At 36.2% G+C, this 23,495-nt stretch overlaps 1 protein-coding gene across 5 annotated transcripts in view; it reads right to left on the bottom strand.

Annotated features, from left to right (window-relative positions):
- ITGB8 (integrin subunit beta 8) overlaps nucleotides 1–23,495 on the bottom strand; it is a 60,910-nt gene that overhangs the window by 19,066 nt on the left and 18,349 nt on the right. For 3 of the 5 annotated variants that reach the window (XM_071429154.1, XM_071429153.1, XM_071429155.1), the window contains exons 3-13: nucleotides 22,897–23,071; nucleotides 20,136–20,382; nucleotides 18,199–18,364; nucleotides 15,295–15,453; nucleotides 10,426–10,521; nucleotides 10,243–10,332; nucleotides 7,539–7,673; nucleotides 4,275–4,680; nucleotides 2,970–3,195; nucleotides 1,308–1,411; nucleotides 62–225 (exon numbers count right to left, since the gene is read on the bottom strand). In XM_071429154.1, the coding sequence (XP_071285255.1) occupies nucleotides 62–225; nucleotides 1,308–1,411; nucleotides 2,970–3,195; nucleotides 4,275–4,680; nucleotides 7,539–7,673; nucleotides 10,243–10,332; nucleotides 10,426–10,521; nucleotides 15,295–15,453; nucleotides 18,199–18,364; nucleotides 20,136–20,382; nucleotides 22,897–23,071 (1,968 nt within the window). The remainder of the gene's footprint in view (nucleotides 1–61; nucleotides 226–1,307; nucleotides 1,412–2,969; nucleotides 3,196–4,274; nucleotides 4,681–7,538; nucleotides 7,674–10,242; nucleotides 10,333–10,425; nucleotides 10,522–15,294; nucleotides 15,454–18,198; nucleotides 18,365–20,135; nucleotides 20,383–22,896; nucleotides 23,072–23,495) is intronic. The other 2 variants (XR_011679501.1, XR_011679500.1) reach the window with 1 other exon arrangement.

The raw sequence follows: 23,495 nt of genomic DNA, 5'->3' as shown, positions 1-23,495 counted from the left end.
TTAGCTAACTTTTATATGCAAGAAAAAGATTACTGAAGATGATGGCTCTGAAATCAATTACCTTCTTTGCCGTAGATACTCTGTAATCAGATGAAGATTTAACTTTATTGCTACTCCCCTGCAGAATTATCTGCCTGATGATAAGGACAACAAGCAACCCGATCAGAAAGGTAACTATAAAGATTATGGAAAAGACTCTAAAGTAGTTTTGTCCAGAGAAACAATCTGCAATGAAAGGAAAACACAAGGGTAAAGCCTAATGTATGGAAAAGGCACATCCCTCTAACACAGGCATATCCACCACTGCTAAGTAATGCTGCACAAATGTAATACAAGCCTGATAGAAATTAAGGGAAAATAAATTAAGTGAAATTAAGAGGAAAAGTTGTCATATGCAAGCTTTTAAAGTTGGGCATATCAAGAAAGGCAATTCAGATCAAGATCCATGGTAGAAACAGAATTTAGTCTTCATTGTATTGCCCACCACAAATTCTCTGTAGACCAGTGAGTTTATGGCTGAAGTAGAGAGGATGAAATATTAGAGATGTTTGGGGCTGAGAGAATTTAATCTTCACAAGACAACAGTGAAGATCACGGGTAAAATTTGAAAGAAAATGTGTTTTATTGAATCCTTGTCCAGTGCTCTCATCACTGGTAGACTAATACTGTAAGCTTTCCTTAATACTAAAGTTGTGAAAAAAGTATTCACAATAAATTTTCACATTGATGAACTGTAATATAAAAAGATTTATATATATGTTAAGGTATAACAAAAAGTAACCATTTACCTGTATTTTAATTGCTGCATGGAGTGATTAAACTTGGTGAGATTTTATTTTAAAATATTTTGTTCTTCCACAGACCTCATAACTGCAGTTTTTTATACTTGAAAGGAACTTTTAAACATTACTGAACTTGAGGTAAGCATTCTACTTCTTTCTTTCCTGTTTCTGGTAATGTCAAATACTATAAGCATGGTCAATGTAATAAAACATACAGATGCCATAACAAATTTTTATAAATATTTCTTTAAGCATTGCTCAGGCAGGATTCATCATTATTAGACATGACTTCTCGAGGACCTGGGAAAACTGAACTTAGCAATGCTTGACAATCTTATTTCCTGTTATTATTTATCTTTTACTTTCCCTAAAGCTATGAATAATTTTTCTCTTTTTCCTGCTTTCTTTCTTTGTTATTGCAATAATGTGATATACTTCTGAAAGACATTCTAACACTGACAAATTCAATTACTAATCACAGAAGATTTTAATCTCTTATTAAATTAACTAGAAAATGCCACTTACCTGAAGTATTATCAATATAATGCAGTAGGTAAGTGCAAGAGGTTGTGCACTGGTCAAGTATGACTTGAGATGCATTATTAGAATGATAGCACTGAACACAGTTCCTGTAAAATAATAATTGAAATTTTAATAATTTCATATTTAATAATTTTTTCAAATTTAATAATAATTCCTGTAAATTATAATTGAAAACCTATGTCTTTCTCTGCGTTCTCCTTTAAGAGATTGTATCAACAGGCTGACATATTGCTTGCACATAATGCTTTCCTGTTAGTAAAAACATTGCGACATTTATTTATTTTTTTCTGAAATGTGATGCCTCTCTCAGCATTTTATCCCCCTGATGCTTCTCAGAACCAACTAGTCAGAAGTTGCAAACTAAAACATGTCTTTGGCTTTGAGCCACCTCCATCCAATCCTTGCTCTGCCTTTTGTGATGCAAGGGTGTAGCTAAGGTCCAGCTTTCTTCAGCTTTCAGCCTCCACTTTCTAGTCTTTCCTTACCTATCAATCTCATTCAGATGCACGCTGGAATTGAAAGGTAGAGGTAAGCAGAGGAAACACAGCTTTGCCAATAATTTTTAGGTGCTATGTTAAGACAAAGCCAAGTAAGTCTGCACTGCTGGGCAGTTTAGAGAGAGAGCACAACAAGGAGGCAATGCTCTCACTCTTACTGTCTTCACTGTATAGCCCTGAAGGAGACAGATGTCATAAGAGATCCCCAAAAAAGCCCTAACTGAATTTTTAATTAAGATATGCCATCTTCTGAATTTATTAAAGGCACACATTTCACAGTGACTTTGAACAAGTAAAAACCAGAAAGGTTAACTGCATTTTATCTAGTGAAATCTTAGCAGCAACATTTCCAGATGTGGCCAAGCTTGGTTCTCCAGCATTTTCACCAGATGAGATAAACAATGATTCTGTTTTGAGCACAATGACCTTTCCAATGAAAGGCTGATCTTTCACCCTCTGCACCACAGTGAGATGCACAACATCACATGTGTGATGAGAGGGCACAGAAGAGCTGTGCCCAAGGAAAGGGCTTCATTTGCTCTCTGTGCCAGGACCACAGAGGGCACCACTGAGAGCCTGGTCTAGCTTGTCCCCTCCTGGGCTTGCTCAGTTTTGACCTCCACACTGTCCCCTCCTGTACATGAGTAACGAAAAATGACATGCTTTAAGACCAGCATGGCAAAGACTAAGTGCTTTGAAACTGAACAATGAAGAGTGTTGTTCTTTGGGTAAGACCAGCTCTGGTCTGCTGATCAATGGCAGTGACAATCCACAAGTACTGGTCTAGCTCCACACCGCTTTCTTTCTGCTGAGAAGCACAAGGAGTGTGCAAAAACAAATGTGAAGAAGATTATTGGACTTGGTGGCATTCAAAAGTAGGATCTATTTTCCATTTTTAAAAATACAAACTTATAGTTTTATTTCCTACCCAGGAAATCTCAAATGAAGAATGGTTAAAATAGATGCTGACATGCAATTCTCTTAATTACCAGTGGGAATCCAACTACACAGAGAAGTATCAATCGTATATTGGTGTAAATCGTACCAATTTCCTACAATCCAAATAACTAAGAAATAGAAGCAGAAACATATTTTCATGTTTCAATACTAGGGAGTGAAAAAGTCAAGTCTAGCACAAGAAACATACCAGTTTTCTTCACAGGCTTTGTTACAAGTAGGGCAATATTCACAGAAACGGCCAAAGCTTCTTGGGTCTGTGCACTCACACTTTCCACATACACATTTTCCTCTTCCACTGCAAATTTGGCCCTTTGAATTCAGGCAGTGCTTTGCTGATTGTGATGAGCACTCACATCGATCACCTTCCCAGCCAGCAAAGCATTTGCATTTACCACCTTCACATTCACCATTACCTACAACACAGAGAGTCTGGAGTCATATGTTTCCATGAAAACACAGAAAACAAATTTTAGATGGATACATTTGTATTGCTTGTGCTTTACCTTGAACGGAGCAAATTTAGACCTGGACTTTCTAATTAGTTTTTAAGTTAACAACTTGGACTGAAGTTACTGGCATGATCAATATTGAAGGCTGCTGTTCATTGTTAAGTTGAGCATAAGTTGCTACTATGATGTTACCCTATAACCTTTTACTAAAATTCTGCTCTTTTGCTTTGGATCAAAACAGTGGAGATTAGGAATTACACAATGACCAGGAAAATAGCCTTCAGGCAAACTAAACAAACTTCTCGTTAGCAAGAAAACATTCCATTCAAATAAACAGCAAGATTCAGTGGAAGAGTATAAAGTTCATGTGCACAGGCCAGGTTCTTTCTTTCCTTTTCATTTTCCACTTCCATTTCCATTTCAATTTCCATTTCCTTTTTTTCTCTTTTTTCCTCTTCCCTACCATATAGTGGACAACAAAAAGAATGAAAATTTCTAACAACTCTGTTTCACTTAGAGTCTCCTTTCTGAAGCAGGCATTCCCTACAGTGTTCATGTTTATACCAGTATTTGAAATCAAGTGCCACTGTATGTCTCACAGGACTGATTTAGGGTGGTAGAAAATCAGAACCTCACCTGGAAGCTATGATCCCTTCCTAATCTCTCAGTATCGCATATTTCCATTATACTGAAATGTATCAACTAGCTTCCTGGAATAATGTTATTTTTTGTTTGAGAAATCAGTATCATTACTTATTAAGAATTTTGAGATTTAAATATTAAAATAGCTAAACTTTGGAAAAAAAAAATCAATGTATCCCCTAGAAAATGGTGGTGAAATTTAGAAGACAGTATGCCTGTGGTGAAGAGAGTCCAGGAGTGTGTATTCCTAACAGGATGTTCAGGACATTTCCCACACTAATTCTGCACAAACAATTCTAGTTCTTGACAGCCTTATATCATTGTTTTCAGCTGCATCATGTAAAGTAGCCTCAGAAAACAAAACAAACCAAGAAAATACAGACAGAAACACTGCAACTTACCAGAACATAAGTTTCCCTGGTGATACGGGCAGGAAAAATCATCCATTTCACAGTACTTGCCATACACCTTGCCTAGCTTGTTTTTGTAGCAGAAACATTTCCCATCTATGCAATTTCCTTGACCACTGCAGATGGGTTGGTCCTGGTGTTGCCTGCACTTCTCTGAGGGAAGTGTGTCTCTGTTAGAGCTACAGTCACTGTCACTGCACGGGGACTGTTTGCTGTCAGGAGAAGTTTCATCAGCCCACACTCCTTTGTGCCCTGTGCTGTCTCCATACTGGCAGGCACAGCTTTGCTGCACATTGACAATGGCAGTTTCATTGAAACCAATAGGCTTAAGTATGACATATTTTCTTCCTCCACTTGTATGACATCCTTTCATTGTGACTGAGACATTGAAAAGTACCTAAGAAGAAATAAAGATGGATTGAACAATATTATTATTTTCTTGCTTACACTTGCTTAAAATTTTTAACACATAAATAAAGCAGAATCTTATATTGTGTATGAATGTGCACTAGCTGATAATAGCAAAATACACAGTAGTCACTTTTTAAACATTATATATTAGTAATGATAGGCATCACAAATACAGGTAAAATCCTAACAATAGAGGAAGTCCACTTTTCAAGTTAAGAAAGCATAGTTGCAAAAGACAAGTTTAATACAAATTAAATGGAAATAGAAATATCATCACCATCCTCCTGCTATTATTTAACATGTATATTCTGTCATATCACAGGAATATTTAGGTAAGAATTGGGACTAGATTGAGCAAGACAATATACAAACAGAAACAGAGATACTCTTCACAAAAAGAACCTATAATGAACGTCCTGCTGCAGAATTGGTCATGCACACATAAACCACATAGATTTTTGGATGGCCCTGGCTACCCCTACTGAAACACAGAAACAGCTCACATGTTAGCAGTCACTTTTCTCAATTCCATGGACCCAGTGCCTAGCTCCAGGCCATGTCATGGCCATCACCATCATTTTACAAGTTCTCATCCCAGCAGTGCCCACTACAGCAGCAGCTCCCATGGCTTTTTGCAGTTCTAGCACAGGACTAAGGATCCTTTTTGCAGTTAGGTGATTCCCATAGAGTTTCCATCAATCACCCCTAAAAGTTTTTGACAGCTCTGACATGTCTGACACACTAGATATCAATCTTGTATTTTACAATTATTTTTTGGGTTTTTTTGTCCATACACTTCTGACAGAGTATTCCCTCTAACGTTTTGAATTTTTTCAGCTTCCTGATGCAAAGCAACTCTTTCTCATCTCCTCACAAAGAAAATGTAGAGGAAAAAGTGAGAGAGGAACACAAGAGAAGCAAGTACCTTTAATCTTTACCACCAAAAAATAAAGATTTCCAAATAAAAAAGGAGAAACCCCCAGAAACCGATTACATATGAGGCTGAAACTGCCCGCAAATACTGAGGCCATTCATCTCTCATCACTGTCTCTCCCTCCCGCTGCGCCCCCACACGAGAACAACCCAGCCCTTGGGGACAATGGTGGCTTTGTGGCAAGTGGGGCTGCGGCTGCCTACACGGACAACAGGAGAAGAATGCTGTGCAGAAACATGCACTTCATGTCATATTGAGGGGGCACACAGGCTTTGTCTCACCCTTTGCTTTTCTTCTTCTCATTTCTCAAATGTGCCACTACACACATAACCCCTCAGCAGCCCACACTCTCCATGCATTGAGATTTCTTCCCTTGGGTTACAGGGCAAAAGTGTGGCTATAGAGAAATTGATTCATACAGGAGGTGCATATCATGTGGGGAGGACAGGCTGCAGCTAAGGAATGTGCTTTTATTCAACACAGAGCCCTGCCAGAAAACATCATCTTCATGTACAAAACAGTACTGGAAGAATAGCAGGGAAATGGGAGGGAAGGGAAAATCATGTTGTGCATATGAGTCGTGAAATTTGACTCTGAACACAGCAGCAGATAGACTGAGCCTGTGGTGACTAAATAATTACAACACCACGACACTTGCTAATAGCCAAAGTTAGTTTTGCACCCTGAAGAGGCCACAGGATTCTTCCAGAATTTAATCCACTTTGTGTTTTGGTAAGAAAAGGAAGGAAGAAGGATTAGACAATGAAAGGAATGTGAGAATTAAGGAAAAGCATTTTGTCTGTAAACAAATACTGAAAGAAGGATTTACAGTTAAAATAAATTAATCTCTTAAGGATGGCTCATTTTCAACAGCCATAGAGGTTTAGGACCACATGCAATCTTTTACAATCAACTGGCTTGGCTTTTATTAAAAAGAAACAGATATAAATATTTTTCTTTTCATTAAACAGAACAAATTCCAGTCCTCTTTCTTATGACATGCCCAGGGACCAACAGTGGGGAAAAGATGCTTTAAGAATAAAAACAGCAAATCTCCTGTAAACTATGGAAGCTACAATCAGCAGCATGCAGACAAAATTCAGAAGAACATAAAATACATTCAAATTTACATTACAATTCACACATTTAATGTGTTTACCTATTTCTACACACAGACACAAGCTATTTCTCACACTAGCTGAGACATATGTACATGTCAAGCAGGAAAGAACTCCTTGACCCTGCTCTCTAGAAACACAGACTTCTTCCTGGCAAGCGAAAAGAATTACTCCAGTAGTCCAAGCAATTAAATAAATATATCAAGGCACAGAGAAGTTTTTCTGGGAAGAAAACCATGTTCTTTACCTCAGCCAGACATCTTCCCCTGCATTTTCATGGTGCATGATGCTCTGTTTCATTCAGTAGGTGCCACCAATTCAAATGCGAATAAATTATTTTATTAATTTGGTTTATAAAATAAACTAATTATCCACAAGCCTGATTGTGCAGGAAGGCTACTAAAGCACGAAGAGAGAAAGGTGACATCGAGTCCCAGGGAATACAAATTCCAGTGATTTTTTTCCACTGAGTGATTATCTTTCAACCTCTTTACGTACAGATTTCATCACAATGGATGTGGTGGTTGTGCCCAGTGGAGGACAAAGAAGGAAAGTTTTAATGGACGTTAGCTTTCAGGAAAAGCTTTGAGCCTTAGTTCCACAGGATTAGTGAGAATTAAAATAAGATTCAGGAAAAATAAACCCAGAGAATAATAGAGAGCCTGTGATCATTAATCACATAAATCCATTTTCAGTTTAAGTAAATCCCTAGAAGATTTCACACCATTGAAACCCAACCAAACAGAAAAATAAGTATTCCAGTTCCTTGAAGAATGAGAACTATCAACATACTTCTTTATTATATCCAACATTTTTACATCCTTCCATGCCAGTTTTTTTACTTCCATCAGGACAGATCGCAGTGATATTGAAATGTAGACCTTGGATCTGGTTATCCACTTGAATTTTCACTTCAGAGATTAGTTTCTGTAACCAGAAAACAAGTTTTAATTGCACTGCATCTCAAAATATAATGTACATTAGTGACTAACACCAAGTATGGCTCCTATGTCTGAATAAAAATGAAGAATGCTTGTCTGTGTGAATAAAGGAATGAATTAAAGCTTTGTTTCCTATGTAGAGACCCAATTACATTCCAAATATACATAACCAGTGAACTGGTAATTCTGATAAAGAGGATTAGGTTTTCCAGATAAAAATGTTTTCAGCTTTGCTAACATGGTTTTGAGACTGCATTTTTCACAATTTGAAAATCTATTCCAACAACCATGTGCAACAAAAACTGCTCATTGTTTGAGTCTACACTGACTTTTAGCCACAAACCTAAAATACAACAGTAAACATACATACAACCACTGTTATCCAGCAGAAAAGTTTTCTAATTGACTTAACACTTTAAAAACTTCTAATGTTTTGCATTTGTCGTAGAAAATTTTTCTCTGAACAAACCTTAGGGTGACCTAAAGGCTATTGGGATTATTCTTACTGATTTTTCTGGGTAAACTAAGACTATAAAAGCCAGCAATTGGCCAATTTTGCAATAAAAAATAATGAAAAAGCAACTACTTTGTAACTTGTATTTACTACATGACCTAAAATCCTGCTTCCTTCAAAGAAGAAATACTTTTTGACCATTTAAAAATTTATTAAAGCTCTGTACAAATTTATGAGCTGAAAATTGCACAGAGGGATTTTTAAAATTCCTGTCATATTACTATTAAAAATGAGTTTAGTGGGATATTTTTACTGCTACAAATGGAAATGCAATTATATGAATCTTAACACATGTTTATCTTAGTAGTAACTTTTTGAAAATTAGTGACTCATCCTTGGCTTTTTCAGCCAGGGATTTTCAGCCAGGGTTTTCCATAGCTAAGGCTAAGGTTTCCCTGCCTGGAACAAGAGTGAAAGAGGCCCACTGTCACTGAATATCAACACTAAATTTATTTTCTTATCTAAGTCCTTTTTTTCCTAGAATGCAACACATTCAAGACCTGTTCACCATGTGTTTATATAGTAAAAAGGCCCTAAAACTATGATGAAAAACTCAAATTGTGAAATCCAATGAAGATTAGGATGGGAAGGAAGACAGTGTCTAAAAAATGAAAATAAAGTTAAAGCAAACTGGGGGCGGCTGGACCAGGAAAGTCCCACTGAATCTTGTATTGAACAAAGTAATTGCTTCATAAAATTTCATTTCCTCCCCTTGAATGTTTGCCCTGCACTGGGTAAGAACTGTGTTTCAATTTAGGAAGGACAGTGTAAAACTGTCATACAAAAGGACTACAATTTTCAAAATTCTATGCCAGCAACTTCCTGCAAACCTCCATATTTAAAATGAGATCTCTTGACTTTATAAGAGGAAGTAAAATAACAGTGAGAATTGCTCTGCAATTTGACTACCCCTAAACTCCTCTGGTTTTGAATGTGTTTACCTTTCTCCCAATGTCTCCAACGTGACAGCGAGAAAAGCGTATGTAACAGCATTCTATGAATTAGGAACAGAGATGGGGGCTTGCTCTTCATTACAGCAAATTTGCTGTAAGCAAATTGCTTGATTCTGTGGTTAAATGGATAATTTCAGCCTCCCAAATCTAACTAATGACAAAAAAAAAGTGATACATGTGGATACCCTGCATATACTTTTGTAGCTGAGATTTCAACTTTCTGAAATGGAATGTTTGTGCGTAACTGCACAACTTAACAGCATTCAACCATGCAACCCATCACATTCATTCAGATGCTGCTCTATGGGCTCCCCATGCTCCAGTACCTCAGATGTCTATTTCTTGGCTTCATTATCAAAGCTGTTTACACCCTCTTTCCTGCTCTAACAACATGCCTGTTTCACTTTCAAACTGCCATTCTGTGTCAATCATGTGTGGAAAATGACTTTATGGTATTTCCCATACTATTACTTTCTCAAACTATTACGTTCAATTGATGGCTCCAAGCAAGAGTTCCCAAAGCCATTTCTATTTTTCTCTCCCAAATCCCTATCAAAACTCTTCACTTCCATGCCTAAAACCCCCAAGTCATTACTCTGCTTTTTACAGTATAGATACTGCTTTTCACGATATCCACCATTCTCAAAACTACCTCCTTGTAAATTCCCATTTCTTGTTTGTTTTCTAAAAATTATGCTGTACAACTCTCCAGATATTGCATTAGGCTTTTGCTCTGAATTTATATGGTGCCTAGACAGTGGTGTCTGGTCTGTAATTAAAGATCTGAGGTGCCAAAATTCAAATAAATAAACCATCTTTTGAAGTGACATAGCAACAGATACAGAGAACCAAATACAATATTTAGAAGGATCCTTAGAAATTAAAAAGCAGTAGCTCTTGGCTTTGAGATACTGACAGCCTGGGACTTTGAGAGCTATCAAAAGATAGTATCACCTATCCACCTGGACATTAGGAAAAGTACGGAATGTATCCTTGCAGACTTCAGATGGGAGATGAGATCCTGAAAAATTCCAACTTCAGATGAAAAATGTACAAATATTACAGAGAACATGTCACTCTCCTCATACCTGATAGGCTTCTACCACCAAATCATTGAGATTTGCTGCTTGGGATTCTATTTGTCTTGCAACAGTACCAGGCAAGAGAGGTAACAGATCCTATGAAAAAGAAAAAATTTATGCACAGTTTTAATTTTAAGTATAAATATTGTGCCTTCAGAATTGAAAAAAGAAATCAGGTTTCTAACCTACTTTATACCAATGAAACTGGCTTCCTTGAACAGCAAAAATAACATTGATGTTATTGTCAATCAATTTTTCAGAGAGCTGCCCAAGAGATGGATGCTCCTGCAAAATACAACAGGAAAGAGAAGATTGCAGATTAGTAGGAAAAAAATCTTATATTTCATATATGACACATTACAGATTTTCAAATCAATCAAATTGGATTGATTTCACTCCAATTATAACTCCTAAATGTACAGAGAATAGTAGACTGACATCAAAACCAGGATGGGGTCATCCTAATAAACAATAAAAAAAAATCATAGGAGCATCAGCCAGGCTTATCTGTTGCCAACTATGTTGATCTGCTGCACAGCAGGAGGACTAACTGTCCCCTACTATTTTGTTGGTTTGAGTCTGATGCTTAAGAAATATGGATAGGATGTGGTCCATGGTCCATCTAGAAGAACAGGGAATGATAGGTGGGTTCTTGTGCAAGAGCCAGGGAGAAAGTAAAACATGAAGCACTGAGATGAGGCGTGTTTTTGGGAACAACAAGGAAGGTAATTAAAAATGTGTGATTCTCAGATGTATGTTTTGGCAGCCACTGGATCAGGTTCTGGCAATGTCAGTATTCTATGTTTATCTCAGTTACTACTGACAGCTTTCTCCTTGGTGTGTTCAGGACCTACCTAAGGACTGGCAACTCTAGTCCTCACCACGATGACCTGGTACATTTTCTTAACCACACCTATGCTTGAAGAAGATGGCATGAGTTTCACAGCTCTCCTCAGTAATGCATTGTTTTATTTGGTGGAGTACCTATGACAGCATGTCCTGTGCCAATGACCTGCTCTTCTACGCTTCTCATTGAGAGAGCTGACATGGATTTGAGAGCAAGAGCTGTGTTGCTATCTCTTCCTCCAAGATCCGGGGAAGTTCAAGGGTCTCTGTGTGGTCCCAATGGGCTTTGTACACCTGGGTTATGTGAGATCCCTTCAGCTCCAGTACTCCAAACCAAACTGTATCTGAAAATCACCACTTATTAACCAGCCTTATAAGTGAATACTTCTCAATAAGTAAATTCAAGAGTTAAAATTCATGACTAAAAAGAAAGAAGTGACTGGGGTCTTGGCCTGTGATTCCACTTAAAGAGATTTCATCTGGACACCTCCACTTATGTCAGGTACTTCAACCTTTATCCCCCACACACTGTTGTTGTCTTTCTTTTCCTGGTATTTTTCACCATCTGCCCCTTATTGTCTCTCTCTTGCACAAACACAGTCTTTTCCCTGAACAATTTCTTTCTCCTCAGATTGTCCCTTATTACTTAAGGGACTCTCCAAGTCAACAGCCCTGCTAGCAATAATCTGAATAGCAAGACAACTGAGACCAAGAGAATCTTATGCAAGAGAGCAAAATCTATTTTCCATTATATTGCATGATTATAAAGAGCCTGTATAATGCACAGAGAGAACAAAAGAGTTTCTTGGTACAGTTTGACATTGGCCAGGGTACATTCCTCTCTCAACGTTTCCATGCTTTGGTAAAAGATTATGTTCCTTAAGATAACTGATGAAAGGTAGATAACACAGTATCACACAGGCCTTCTTACAGCTCCAGCTAGAGAGAGTAGCCTACAACAGTGTTAAGCCCTCCTTCCTTCTCCATGGCACAGAGCACAGAGGTGGGGCCTCCACTGTGCTGCACAACCCTACAGGCCATGTGCAGTTGGCTGGCAGATCACAGACACACCAAGTGGTCCCAGGATATGAGTGAAGCCAGACGTTCTGCAAACTCCTCCTGCACCATAAATGTGGGAATGACAGGGGCAGTACCAAGAGATCTTGAGATGCTGGCAAAATAAGTCAGTCCTCTTGCTTAGCACATGATACTAGATCTGTCTGAATTCCAGCAGAATGGCTCCTCAGCAACTCTGCAGCTACTAGCTGAAACCTGGAATCAGGAGTATCAGAAATAGCTTTCCAAGCCTTCACAAAACAAAAACTTACTCAGATGGAGCCTATGACATGCACAGACACTCAAGGAATGCAGGGACAGGATCCCCAGACTACCTCTGCTCACAAGGAAGGCTGAACTTCCATGTACTTGTCATAAATAGCTCTGTAGAGTGTCTAGCTTCTTGTTTATTTTTATTAGAATTGAGTTTAAAAAAGCAAAAACCAAAACCAAACAAAACCCAAAGCATCAACAGACTCACACTAGCTTTTTAATTTTAAGCATGTAAAGAGATGACATAAGGTCACTCATGGAGCCTCACTTTGCTTGCTGTGAAAACCTTGCTGTAATTTGTGTTTTCATCTTATCTCTTCCCACTACTGCTCAGATAAATGTACTTTAATTTTAGATCGTCTCTCTTGTTTCAATTGCATCATTCATTTTATTAATTTACTTTACTTGGTTAAGCAGAGAAGATAACTAATACAAATGTTAAGTATTTCAGAAAGGGAGTTGATCAAGCACGGGTCTAAATAAAAGAGACTAGATTTCTTTCCTGTCATGCATTTTTTTGCTGACCCTTCTGTGACTGCTTAGCAGAAGTTAGAAAGAAACATGCAGAATAATTGTCTAAGTGGAAACATTTCTGATATAAAGTCTAAACTTGTTCAAATAAATAAAGCAAAGTCCTCTAAACTGGCACAAATAAGAAATAAAAATATGCCAAAATACAATCTTCTCATGACTACCCAAAGCTAAGAATCAGAGCAGGAAAACAATGTAATTGCAGAAGCTTTTAATTTAGCCCAGCCAAACAAAATTATATTGATACCAAAAAAAATCCAAAAATATGTTTCACATTATGTTTTCTAAAAGACTGACAGACTTTCATGATATTTCATTTAAGTATCAAATAGTTATTCCAGCCCTCTGATTTCACTCACACAGTTGAAGTTGGATATCTATAAATAAAATAATCACATGTACCATGGATGAGAGGAAAAAAGCAAGAAACTAGCACACCTTCCCTTATAGACACTATTGTGTTGTCATCAAATCTGCTCCAGAAAATGCAATTCCTAGTACTAAGCTGATGCCTACTGTTAACATGTGGGCATGCAAAAATTAGCACATATTTTTAAAAAAAGGGGTTAGCAGCCAGAAAACACGTGGCTCTAAATGTTCCACCACAGATCTAAGCATCTTTCAAGGTCATTTCATTTGGGTGGCTAAAAAAACCAATTTCATAAAATACGTCAGTAGCAGTCATCATGGAGATTTCATTTTCCATATGGGAAATTTCTATTCTGAACTATCAAACCAGAATATCAGTAAAAAACCATATGCAGAATATCAGTAAAAAACCATTTTTTTCAGTGAGCATCAATCTATCATAGCTGCATAGAAATATATTCATTAATTTTGTCTATATTTTCCATTGGCGAGTTTTTCATTTGCAACAGAAATTAATTCCCAAAGTTGGACAGAAAATAAATACAGTTTGTTGTTTTTGTTTTTTTTTTTCCTGAAACAGACAATATCTTTATTATCAAAGGAATCCTGAACACCAAAAAAGATTTGTACCTTTAGCAATTATTTAATAAGCAGAGCAAACATTCTCTGATTTATAGCACTGCAACTAAGAAAACTAAAAAGAAAGAAGAACAGAGAATGTTCTGTATTGTGAAAGAAAAGTTTCAGGATTATTTGCTCTAAGTAAAATAAACTGAATAGACTGATTAGAATGGAAAAAAAAAATCTGACATCTGTGAGGAAATATCCAAGAGGTGACAGAGGGAGTATATGAATGCAAGAACGTCAGATAAACGGAAATCTAAATAACCTTCCTGTTAGCACACACTGATCTCCCTCCTCCGCTCAGCAAGGTCCCAAACACTCACTGCTTCCCAGAAACCTCCTGTATTTCATGATAACACAACAGCCAGCAGCCTCTTCCTGCTGCTCCACCATCCTTGTAAATAACAGTTGCCAGGATTACATTCAGGTCTAACCCCACTTACACAAGCCCTCACTGACTTCACTTTCACATTGCTGGCTCTGGCTGGACACAGGCTGTACACTTTAACTAAGGGCAGCCAGCACTGAGAAGAAAACTTCAATGTGTTCTAACTGTACCACAGCTCATACTTCTGCTTTCTGGGGATTACATTCCAATTAAGCAGTGATTCATGTTTCTTAAATAAACAATTCATATTTATTTAAGAAAATACCCAAAGCAGTTGAAACCTATAATTCTTAGGAAAAAATTCCTTTCTTCAGTCACTTATAACCACTTCATATATTACTGAAGAAAATATTTTGAAAGTTAAAAAAATCTGTTGAAGGCATCTTACTTTGCTACAGCAGATTTGCTGCAACTTTTTGCAGAGGTTTGTATTACCACACATTGGCTTTCTACTGTGAAATCTGAATGCATTTAATGCTAGTCCATCCATTTGAGATAGCTCATTTCTGTTGTATGCCCTCTGGTTTACTCTTACCAAGTCTTTCAACCAACACTCCTGTGCATCCTCTGACCATAAACCATAGCCACTACCTTTGTCTTGTGAGCATGATTGTACAACTCCTACATATTATCAGCTTCTACTTGTGCAAAATATCACACCACACACTTCTTACTTATATTTTATAAAACACGTGTGTGATTTTTGAGATGCTAATAAAAACCCACACCAAAACCACAACATATCCTTCCTTGCTGTGTACTGTTTTTTTCAGACTCCAAAATACTTTAGTCCACACAAAAAGAATGTCAATATGACAGGTGACCAATTCTTCATTTCACAACTTCCCTACCTGGAAAAATATTATTATAATAACTGAAATAAAAGCAGTACTTTGAGAGCAGTCTAAAAACCTCCTTTAAACAGTTTTGCACTGCCTCTCTTAAGGCAAAATCCATGACATATACCTTACCATACTCGTAGCTTTGATGTACACATTATCTTTCAAGTGACAGTTTCCATCATGGGGAATTACAATTCCTGCTAATTTACTATCAAGGGCCAGATGGGAAGTTTGATCTGTCATCACAAGAAGCAGTCGCTTTGCTTCTTTACGCCATCCAATATGGCTCTACAAAGGAAACAAAATTAGGCGTAAGAAAGCAGTAGCTACCCATTTTCTAAAGTAATAAAACAACAAAATGAAAAATTAACATGAAAGACCACTTTCAGATGTTACACTGCCTGGCAGCATTGCATTTAGACCAGGCTATTTAAAGCATTTTGTGTCAAAATAGACATAATGTACTATAACTGAAAACTACCAATTTCTTTGCTTTTTTCCAGTTACCATTTTCTTTGCTTTTTAAAGAGCCATGTCCCACTATACATGTCAGTTATGCTTTATACAGTGGGCTTGATAACAGCTGCCACATTGTGTATGTTACTATGAAGTACAAATGCAAAGCCCATAGTTTGTAAAATCCTCTGGGGTCCTAGGAAGCATTATGACGAGTAAATATGCATTCGTCCATATTGATACTTGGCACTGTTTTATTTTTACTTTGATTTATATTCTCATCACTCTATAATTTTCTTTTCCTACACAACTTCCTGGAAAGTGCAGTAGTATGCAATCACAAATCAATAAACTAAAGTTTGAAGGCCTTAATGCAATTATAAATTGAGAAATTCCTTATTAAGCAGCAAAATGCTACATTTACTCACCATCTTAGGGGATTGATAGCAAAGTGGCAGCCTCAAGGGTGAATTGAATGCCTTTCAGGAATATGGTGATGTGAAGGATGCAGCAGAGTAAGCTTATACCTAAATTGATTTAGATGCCAAATTGTATTTTAAAAACATTTATTGCCCTGATTATAATCAAATTTCTGAGGCACACAGGAAACACATCATATGCTTTTTCATTATTCCCTCTTTTGCTTATTTCATCTACTTTTTCACTGCTTCCATTTTATCTCCTTCTTATGACACAGAATCTCTGTGAAACATGAACCTGCAATACAGTCCATGTACTCAGCCAGGTTTTGTGACTTACTCTCTGCCTTCCTTTCTTCATGGAGAGGAGTTTAGCTCCCTTCTCAGGCTCACTCTCTACTGTCTCTGAACGGAGATTAAATATCTCAAGCCAGCAAGAATAACAAGTACAGAGGGGTGTTATGTCTTTTCCAACTTATACTTTAGGCATCAGTCTCTCTTGGACACCCCTAGACAGCATCCCTCTAAAGAAGGAGTATTTTAAGTTTTATTTGTAAACAGGATCTGTCTTAAATCATTCCAAATTCTCCTCCAGCCAGCACTGTAAAAACCTCTTCTCCTAAGACTCCATCATTTGACTTTGTCACCTTGAGACTTGTTTAGCTTTAGGTAATGCTGTGAGGAGCAGGGAGTTGGACTCAATGATCCTTATGGGTCCCTTCTGACTTGAGATGTTCTGTGATTATATGATTCCTACCTACATACGTCACAGCAATCTAAATTTTAAAGTAGCTCCATGTCCTAACCTGCTACCTCTTGCAACTATGATGTATTGGTTAAAGCAAGATGGAGCAAGTTATAAAGGTCTATTGTAGGCAAAATGAGTGCACATTAATATAATTTATAGTTCACGATGGTCATTATGAATTGCACATTCTTCCCATCCATTTTAGTTCACAATTCACTTACCAGGAAAGCCTCCACATTCTCATGAATGTTTCCATTCTATTGTTCTTGGAAGCATATATTATTCTAGAACTCACATGTCATAAGTGTGGAATGTGTCCAGTGAGAAACACTGAATTTTTAGGAATTTTTCCAAAGTTCCAGAATAATTCTTTGTAACAGCTTCAATCCCAGTGTTTATGAAGCGTGGTTTTTACTTACCTGTTCATTAAAATTTGAAAATAAAATTGGACCAAACCATCCATTTTTAGCATAGTTTGGATTACTTTTTGTTCTTGAGATATTGTACTGAGCAGAAAAATAGTGTGAAGATGGACAAGATAAAACAATTGTCCTGACATCATTCTAACAGATGAGAAACATGCCAAGCCCATGATTTGAATAGAAGTTGAATATTTTATAGAGCATTACCAAACCCATGAATCAGCCAAATTTCAAAATTTGCACTGCATTAATATGCATAAGAAGAAAAACAACAACCAAAAATAGCTCTCTAGAGCAAAACTAACTCTCTTTATCTAATATGCTTACAGGTTGAGACTTATCCATGCAGATCTTTTCTATCCTTTTCTGCATGGGAGAGACTGTGATGACATTTTATCAATATACAAAAGTTAATTTTTAGTTGATTTGTACTATTTTAAAATTTGAAATTTTTAAAAGCTGAGAACATAGAAGTTCTTCTGTTTTCCTTATCTACACAAGCAGTAAAGTAAAACATCTTCAATTTTCAAATTCTTAAGGAAAAGAAATGTCAAATGGTATGTCTTCATTGAGGAACACAAGCAGTGCTTTAATGAGTTTTGAAACTAATTATGTAATTGACTGAAATTCATGCATGTGTCTGTTCAAACAAGAAGCAATTGCTTTTATCATCCATCCTATGTTGGTTAGGCTGGTTAGAGCCACAAATTGAACATCCATAACCAATACTAGAACATATTCCCTCATGCTCTCTTTTTTCAGTTTCAATTGGAAATTTTTACTTAAGAGGGAAATAATGGAAAAGGAAGAAAAACTTTTAGCATTATCAGGCATAGCACTGGCATTTTGAATTCAGGAACACTGAATACCAGTTTATCTCTCTCTCTCTCTCTCTCTCTGTATATACATATATACATATATATATATATATATATATATATATAGTGCCTGAATTACTATCTCTTTTGCAAATAAGCTTCTTCCTTACCTGGCACACAGCTGCTTGGAGCATTGCATCGAAACCTCCTTCAGGTGTATCAATATTCCCAGATATTTTTTGTTTATTCACTGCATTTCTGAATTCTGCTATGTTGTCAGTCAGGGATAGCACATGAATATAACCATGAGGAGGCATACAATCTAAATTGTAATCACTGTACAAAAACAAAACAAATAAAAAGCCTTATTTTTCCTTTGAAGGAGATGAAAATATTGAATCCCCATTAACCCTTAAAATCCTGATATTAATGAAGATGTAGGTAGCACAGAATAAGAAACACTTACAGAAAAAAAGAGCAAGTCCATGTGCAATTAAGTTCAGTGGGAAGCAGTTATAATTAACTACAAGGAATGTATATTATCTTGTATTTTATGGAATTGTGTATATAATAACTTAGTTAATATGTTAACAGTATATATGTAGTGTTTCATACAGAACAAAAAATGCAACAAGAGGGATGGTATGATCTCAGGAAATATATTAAACCTTTTGAAATATCTACAGTGTGATACAACTTTGCTTTTCATTATCCTGAGAAGGGACTATCATACTGTAACAGTAAGATCTTTTAATAGTTGCTACACAGGCTACTGAACTGTAACAAAATCTAAGTTCCTATATCCACTAGGGTTACATAACTGTACCCAAAATTAATACTGATATTAATAATAATTACCTCATCAAATAGATGAGAAAATTCATTTTCAGTAACATCATAGCAAATGCTACTTTCTCAAATTATGCATAAGGGAGAAAGTCTGATTTTTATCATAGGTATGTTAGTGAAGCAGCACTTATACAGGTCATTGACCTGGGATCTATTCACAGCCATGATTTAGGGCACAAGTTGAAGTGCTCATCCATTTCAGAGGTGCTGAGCAGCTTTCAACTCTTAATTTCTACTGCATCCAGACTGTAACCTGCTCTCCTCCAAACCAAGGTACAGTCAAAGAAGAGAGACTTGCATTGAAAGGATTAATACCTCTGCAGATGTCTCCTCTGAGGCAAAATACATTGTGACCTAGAAATGCTAATCAATATCCACTCACTACATATAGATGGCCTAGATGACTGTTTTATCCAAAGGTAGTCACATCTCTAGAATGAATTCCACTACTAGGAGCCAATTCAAAACCCATGAAATCACAAAGAGTACTTAGGGACTTCACAGAACTTTGGATCATGTCTCCCAGGAAAGGCAAGCAAGAAAGTATGAAGAATTAATATTCACTTTTCCAGCTACTATCTACTTTTCCAGCTACATTTATGCAGCTCTGAATTTGTTGTGCATAATCTTGTTCTCCGGGGCTTTTGGAAGTGATCCCTCACTTTATATAAGTGTTGAACCCAAGGTATATAAGGCATGGCATGAACCAAGGAATGCAGGCCAGAACATCTTTTGTATTTAAAAGAGGAGCTCCTTCACATTAGAACTGTGGAAGTAGATCAGAGAATCACTTATGTTCATTAAATGTGCTGAAAGAAACCACATGATGTTGACAAAAGTAGAATTGTCACAAAAGAGCTAATGAATACATGACCATACACTAAAAAGTACCTAGAACAGAAAGTAAAAACTTTGTGATGAATCTAGGTATCATATCCAAAATAATGAAAACCACAACAGTTGAATTTAAAATTAAATACAAAACATCACCAAAGCAGCATGGGTTTTGGCTTGTTTTGCTAAAGAAAATACAGCACATTTTTTCTGATACAGAAACAGTTTTTCTGAAATCATTCACCAGGTATTTCAGAAGTAATCACTGTAAAAAAAATTTCAGCATTTTCTTAGGAACTTTGTCAAATAACCACAGTAAAAGGAAACAAAGATAAATTCTGAAGAATTTTAAGTATAAATATGTATAATGCATATTTCTGTCATTAAATACACGTGTTACAGTAAATGTAAAAAGACAACATACCTGCACTGGTTATGGATTCTACCTGGATGAATGCTAATATAGGGTGACACAGTTTTATCCACATAGGATCCAAATCCAAGTCGAAAATCAAGAGAAATATTCTCCATCTTTTTAGATAAAGCAAATCCAACGGAATTTAACTTTTCTATATTGTTGTGCATAGAGGCTGAGACATCAACTAAATAGTAAAGATCCACAGGGTATTTCTCTAAAGGACGAACTTTTAACATAAAGTTTGCTTCACTTCCTGATTAAAAAAAAGAAACAAGTATGTTTGTTTACTATTTTTGAATGGACATGCTTAAAAATACATTTATTTTTGTAGCAACCTCAGCACAAAGTTGTTTGTGTCAGCAAAGAGAAAAACAAACAAACAAGAAAATCCCCCAAGAGTAAATTAAACCTTGAAGAAGCATTCAAAAATAAGCCATAAAGGGCTGTTTTGGAGAACATCTTGGGCTTTTTTCTTGCAGGAGCACTGTGCAATTTATTGTAAAAATCTGACTTCTCTCCATTTTGTTTTAAATTCATGGTTACGCAATCCCTTTGGCATTATAACAAAAAGCAGTTGTGGCTCACAAAGGACACAGATCTGCATACAAATTGGGGTCAGTCACTTCAAGGTTGTCACTTCAAAGTATGTAAATGTATCCTGCAAATAGTTTGTCATATGACAGAATCTAAAACTACATACACACCACAAGGACAGCCTCAAAAACTGACATAAACAATGATACAAGTTTATCCCAAACTGCTCATCAAATCCCAAAGACTTGATGAGAAAACTCTGTGGGATCAATATATATATATATTTTATTAAAATGTTTTAATATAAAAAAGTCAATCTTTTGGTATATACAAAATAGAACTCTTATTTCAAGATGATAGATGTTAATGCTTTGGAAGCTGCTAAACCAGTCCTCACATTTTTGTTTGTCTAATAATATTCTGTAATGTCAGGAAAATGACTGAAGTGATTTGTATGGGCAGAGTGGGTACAGTAATTCACAGTTTCAAATTAGCCATCATTTTACATCATCCAAAGTGTGAGCTCACAGCAAAAATGAGTTCAGGATCTTCATGTGATGAGTGGAGAATCTAATCCAGCATTGTGCAATGAAGATACAGCAAAGGACAGGAGGAAGGAAGATGTTACAGAAGAACTATGCAGGTTTTCAATTAAAACTATCAAAAGGTACATCCAGTATAGAGATCTGACTCATAAAATTTAAATATTTAAAGTACTTCTTCCAAAGGTCTTTGAACATAATCCATCTGAAATTGTCAGGATTTGTCTGTATTAGGTCTTGCATGAGGAAAACAGTTTCAGTGTGTTGTAATTTATGGTTCCTCTTTGCCAATGTAAATTGAATTACTTTTTGTAAATGACCCTTGCAGGTCTTCAGTTTGCATATAGTGAGACACTGAGTGCAGCTTTTATTTTTTTTCCCACATAAATCCTAAATGATGAGTATATGTAAACAGTGACAAACCCCCCCAGTATCAAAACAAAAGCATCTTTGTCTGCATGATTATAGTGTAGCAAATGTCTGTTTTAAAGAAAAACTATAGTGGTATATCTGTGTGTTTCCCTGAGGTGGAAAATATGGGCAAGATATCTATATATAAAAAGTTTTTCTTCTGGAGTCCTTGAAATTTCATTCTTTTGCCTCCCTGATGCAAAAACTTCTACAAAGCATAAGGAACTCCAAACCTAATTTCATTATTTACTGAAAAAAAGGTTAATGAAACCAAATTTGAGAAAGCTAACTTTTTTTCCTATGAATCCAGTATGCCTTCGGAAATAAATGTGATCATAGACAGTGCTTAGAGGTAGCTCAGTTCCTTGAACCATTTCTCAAAGCAGAGATCAGTCACTTCTTTAGAAGGAGAGTGAAGAAAGAAGAAGTGCTGATGTTACCTTGACTGTTTTATTATTATAAAGTGTAAAAAACAGAGATCCTTTTACACTCACGCAAATCCTTCCTTTTCCCCTTGTAATTGACAGAAAATTATCATTTCTACAGTGAAGATCAGCAAAATACTTCTCCTAAACATTTAATGTTTTCCAGACAAAGATTGATCCCTCTCACATATTTCTTTCTCTTTGAAAAAGAAATAAATTAAATTTTATTGAGTGAAAGATAACCCTGCATCCCTTTATATCACCTTCACTTCTGCTGTTGGCTACAGCTTTTTTAGAGACAGAGAATGAACACTGATTTAACTAGACGTGCTGAGGGCAAATGGAGATATACTAGTTATAAAAAAATTCAGGCAGTGAACAGCTAAGTCTTCTTTAGGATGTAGTTTTTTCTTATATTATGGTTTTGGTATTTTTCTACTTGTCTAGTCAATGCACTTGAAAGTAGAGAAATAATTAAGAAGTTTATCAAATTATGAAATGAGGGATTATAACTCTATTTTCTTTCAGAAGGAATATATATACACATGTAAGGCAAAACTGTTAGTGTAAGTGGCTAAAGAATCAAGAAACCACATAAGAAAACAGGAAAGAATACCTAAAATTCCCTTTCCACTTATTACTTGCGTTATTCTGAGCTGTGTTTGACAGAAACAATTCTTGGTGAAGATGATACTTGAATATGGGAGCAACACCATCACAGTTCTACAACACAATGCTATAGCATCATTCTTCCAAATAATTATTCCAGATGCCTCTTCACAAAATATCTGTACTTCCAAGTATTGTTTTTATTTTAAATTTATTATAATATCAATGTGTTAGAGATGATCCAACCTGGACGCAGTTGGACTGAAACTTTTCCTGGTGTCACTTGTGTATTTGTTTCATGGTCACTAGGTATTGTGACATGAACCGTGGGGTTTTCAACCAAATCTGATTGGCAGCCTCTTTTCATTAAGTTGAAAACAGTGTCACAGCGTCCCTTCTGTGTTGTGCCAGCCATGAAATCCTGTTTAATAAGAAAGAAAAAGTACAAAACAATCTGAGCTGAAAAAAAACTGTATTAACTTCAAAGGATGAAGAAAACCAAAATATCGGTCTTTGAAACAATAAAATACGCTACTATAATTGCATAAATTATAGGAAAAGTTCATGAAACCATATGTTTTTAATAATGATGCAATATTTAAATTAGAAGTTAAACCTAATTTCACATTGACCCGTTTCTACACAAAAAAAATTTTAAATGAGAAATAGGATCTTGCACAATCAGAACAATCTGACTTTGGAGAAAAAGGAAATTACACACTGTTATTATGTCACTTTAAAAAGTTCTGTGCCATGTTATGAGCTCATTTTAGCAAGAAAGCATCATTCCCACAACATCAAAAGAGGTTAGTTTTCAGAAGAATCCACTGGCAATGTTACCCAGG

The sequence above is a fragment of the Agelaius tricolor genome, unplaced genomic scaffold (assembly GCF_023055355.1).
Source record: "Agelaius tricolor isolate 1412-34295 unplaced genomic scaffold, bAgeTri1.0.p SCAF_6, whole genome shotgun sequence".
Lineage (NCBI taxonomy): Eukaryota > Metazoa > Chordata > Aves > Passeriformes > Icteridae > Agelaius > Agelaius tricolor.
Note: the sequence above shows the minus strand (reverse complement) of the source record. Positions and strands in the feature narration are given on the sequence as shown.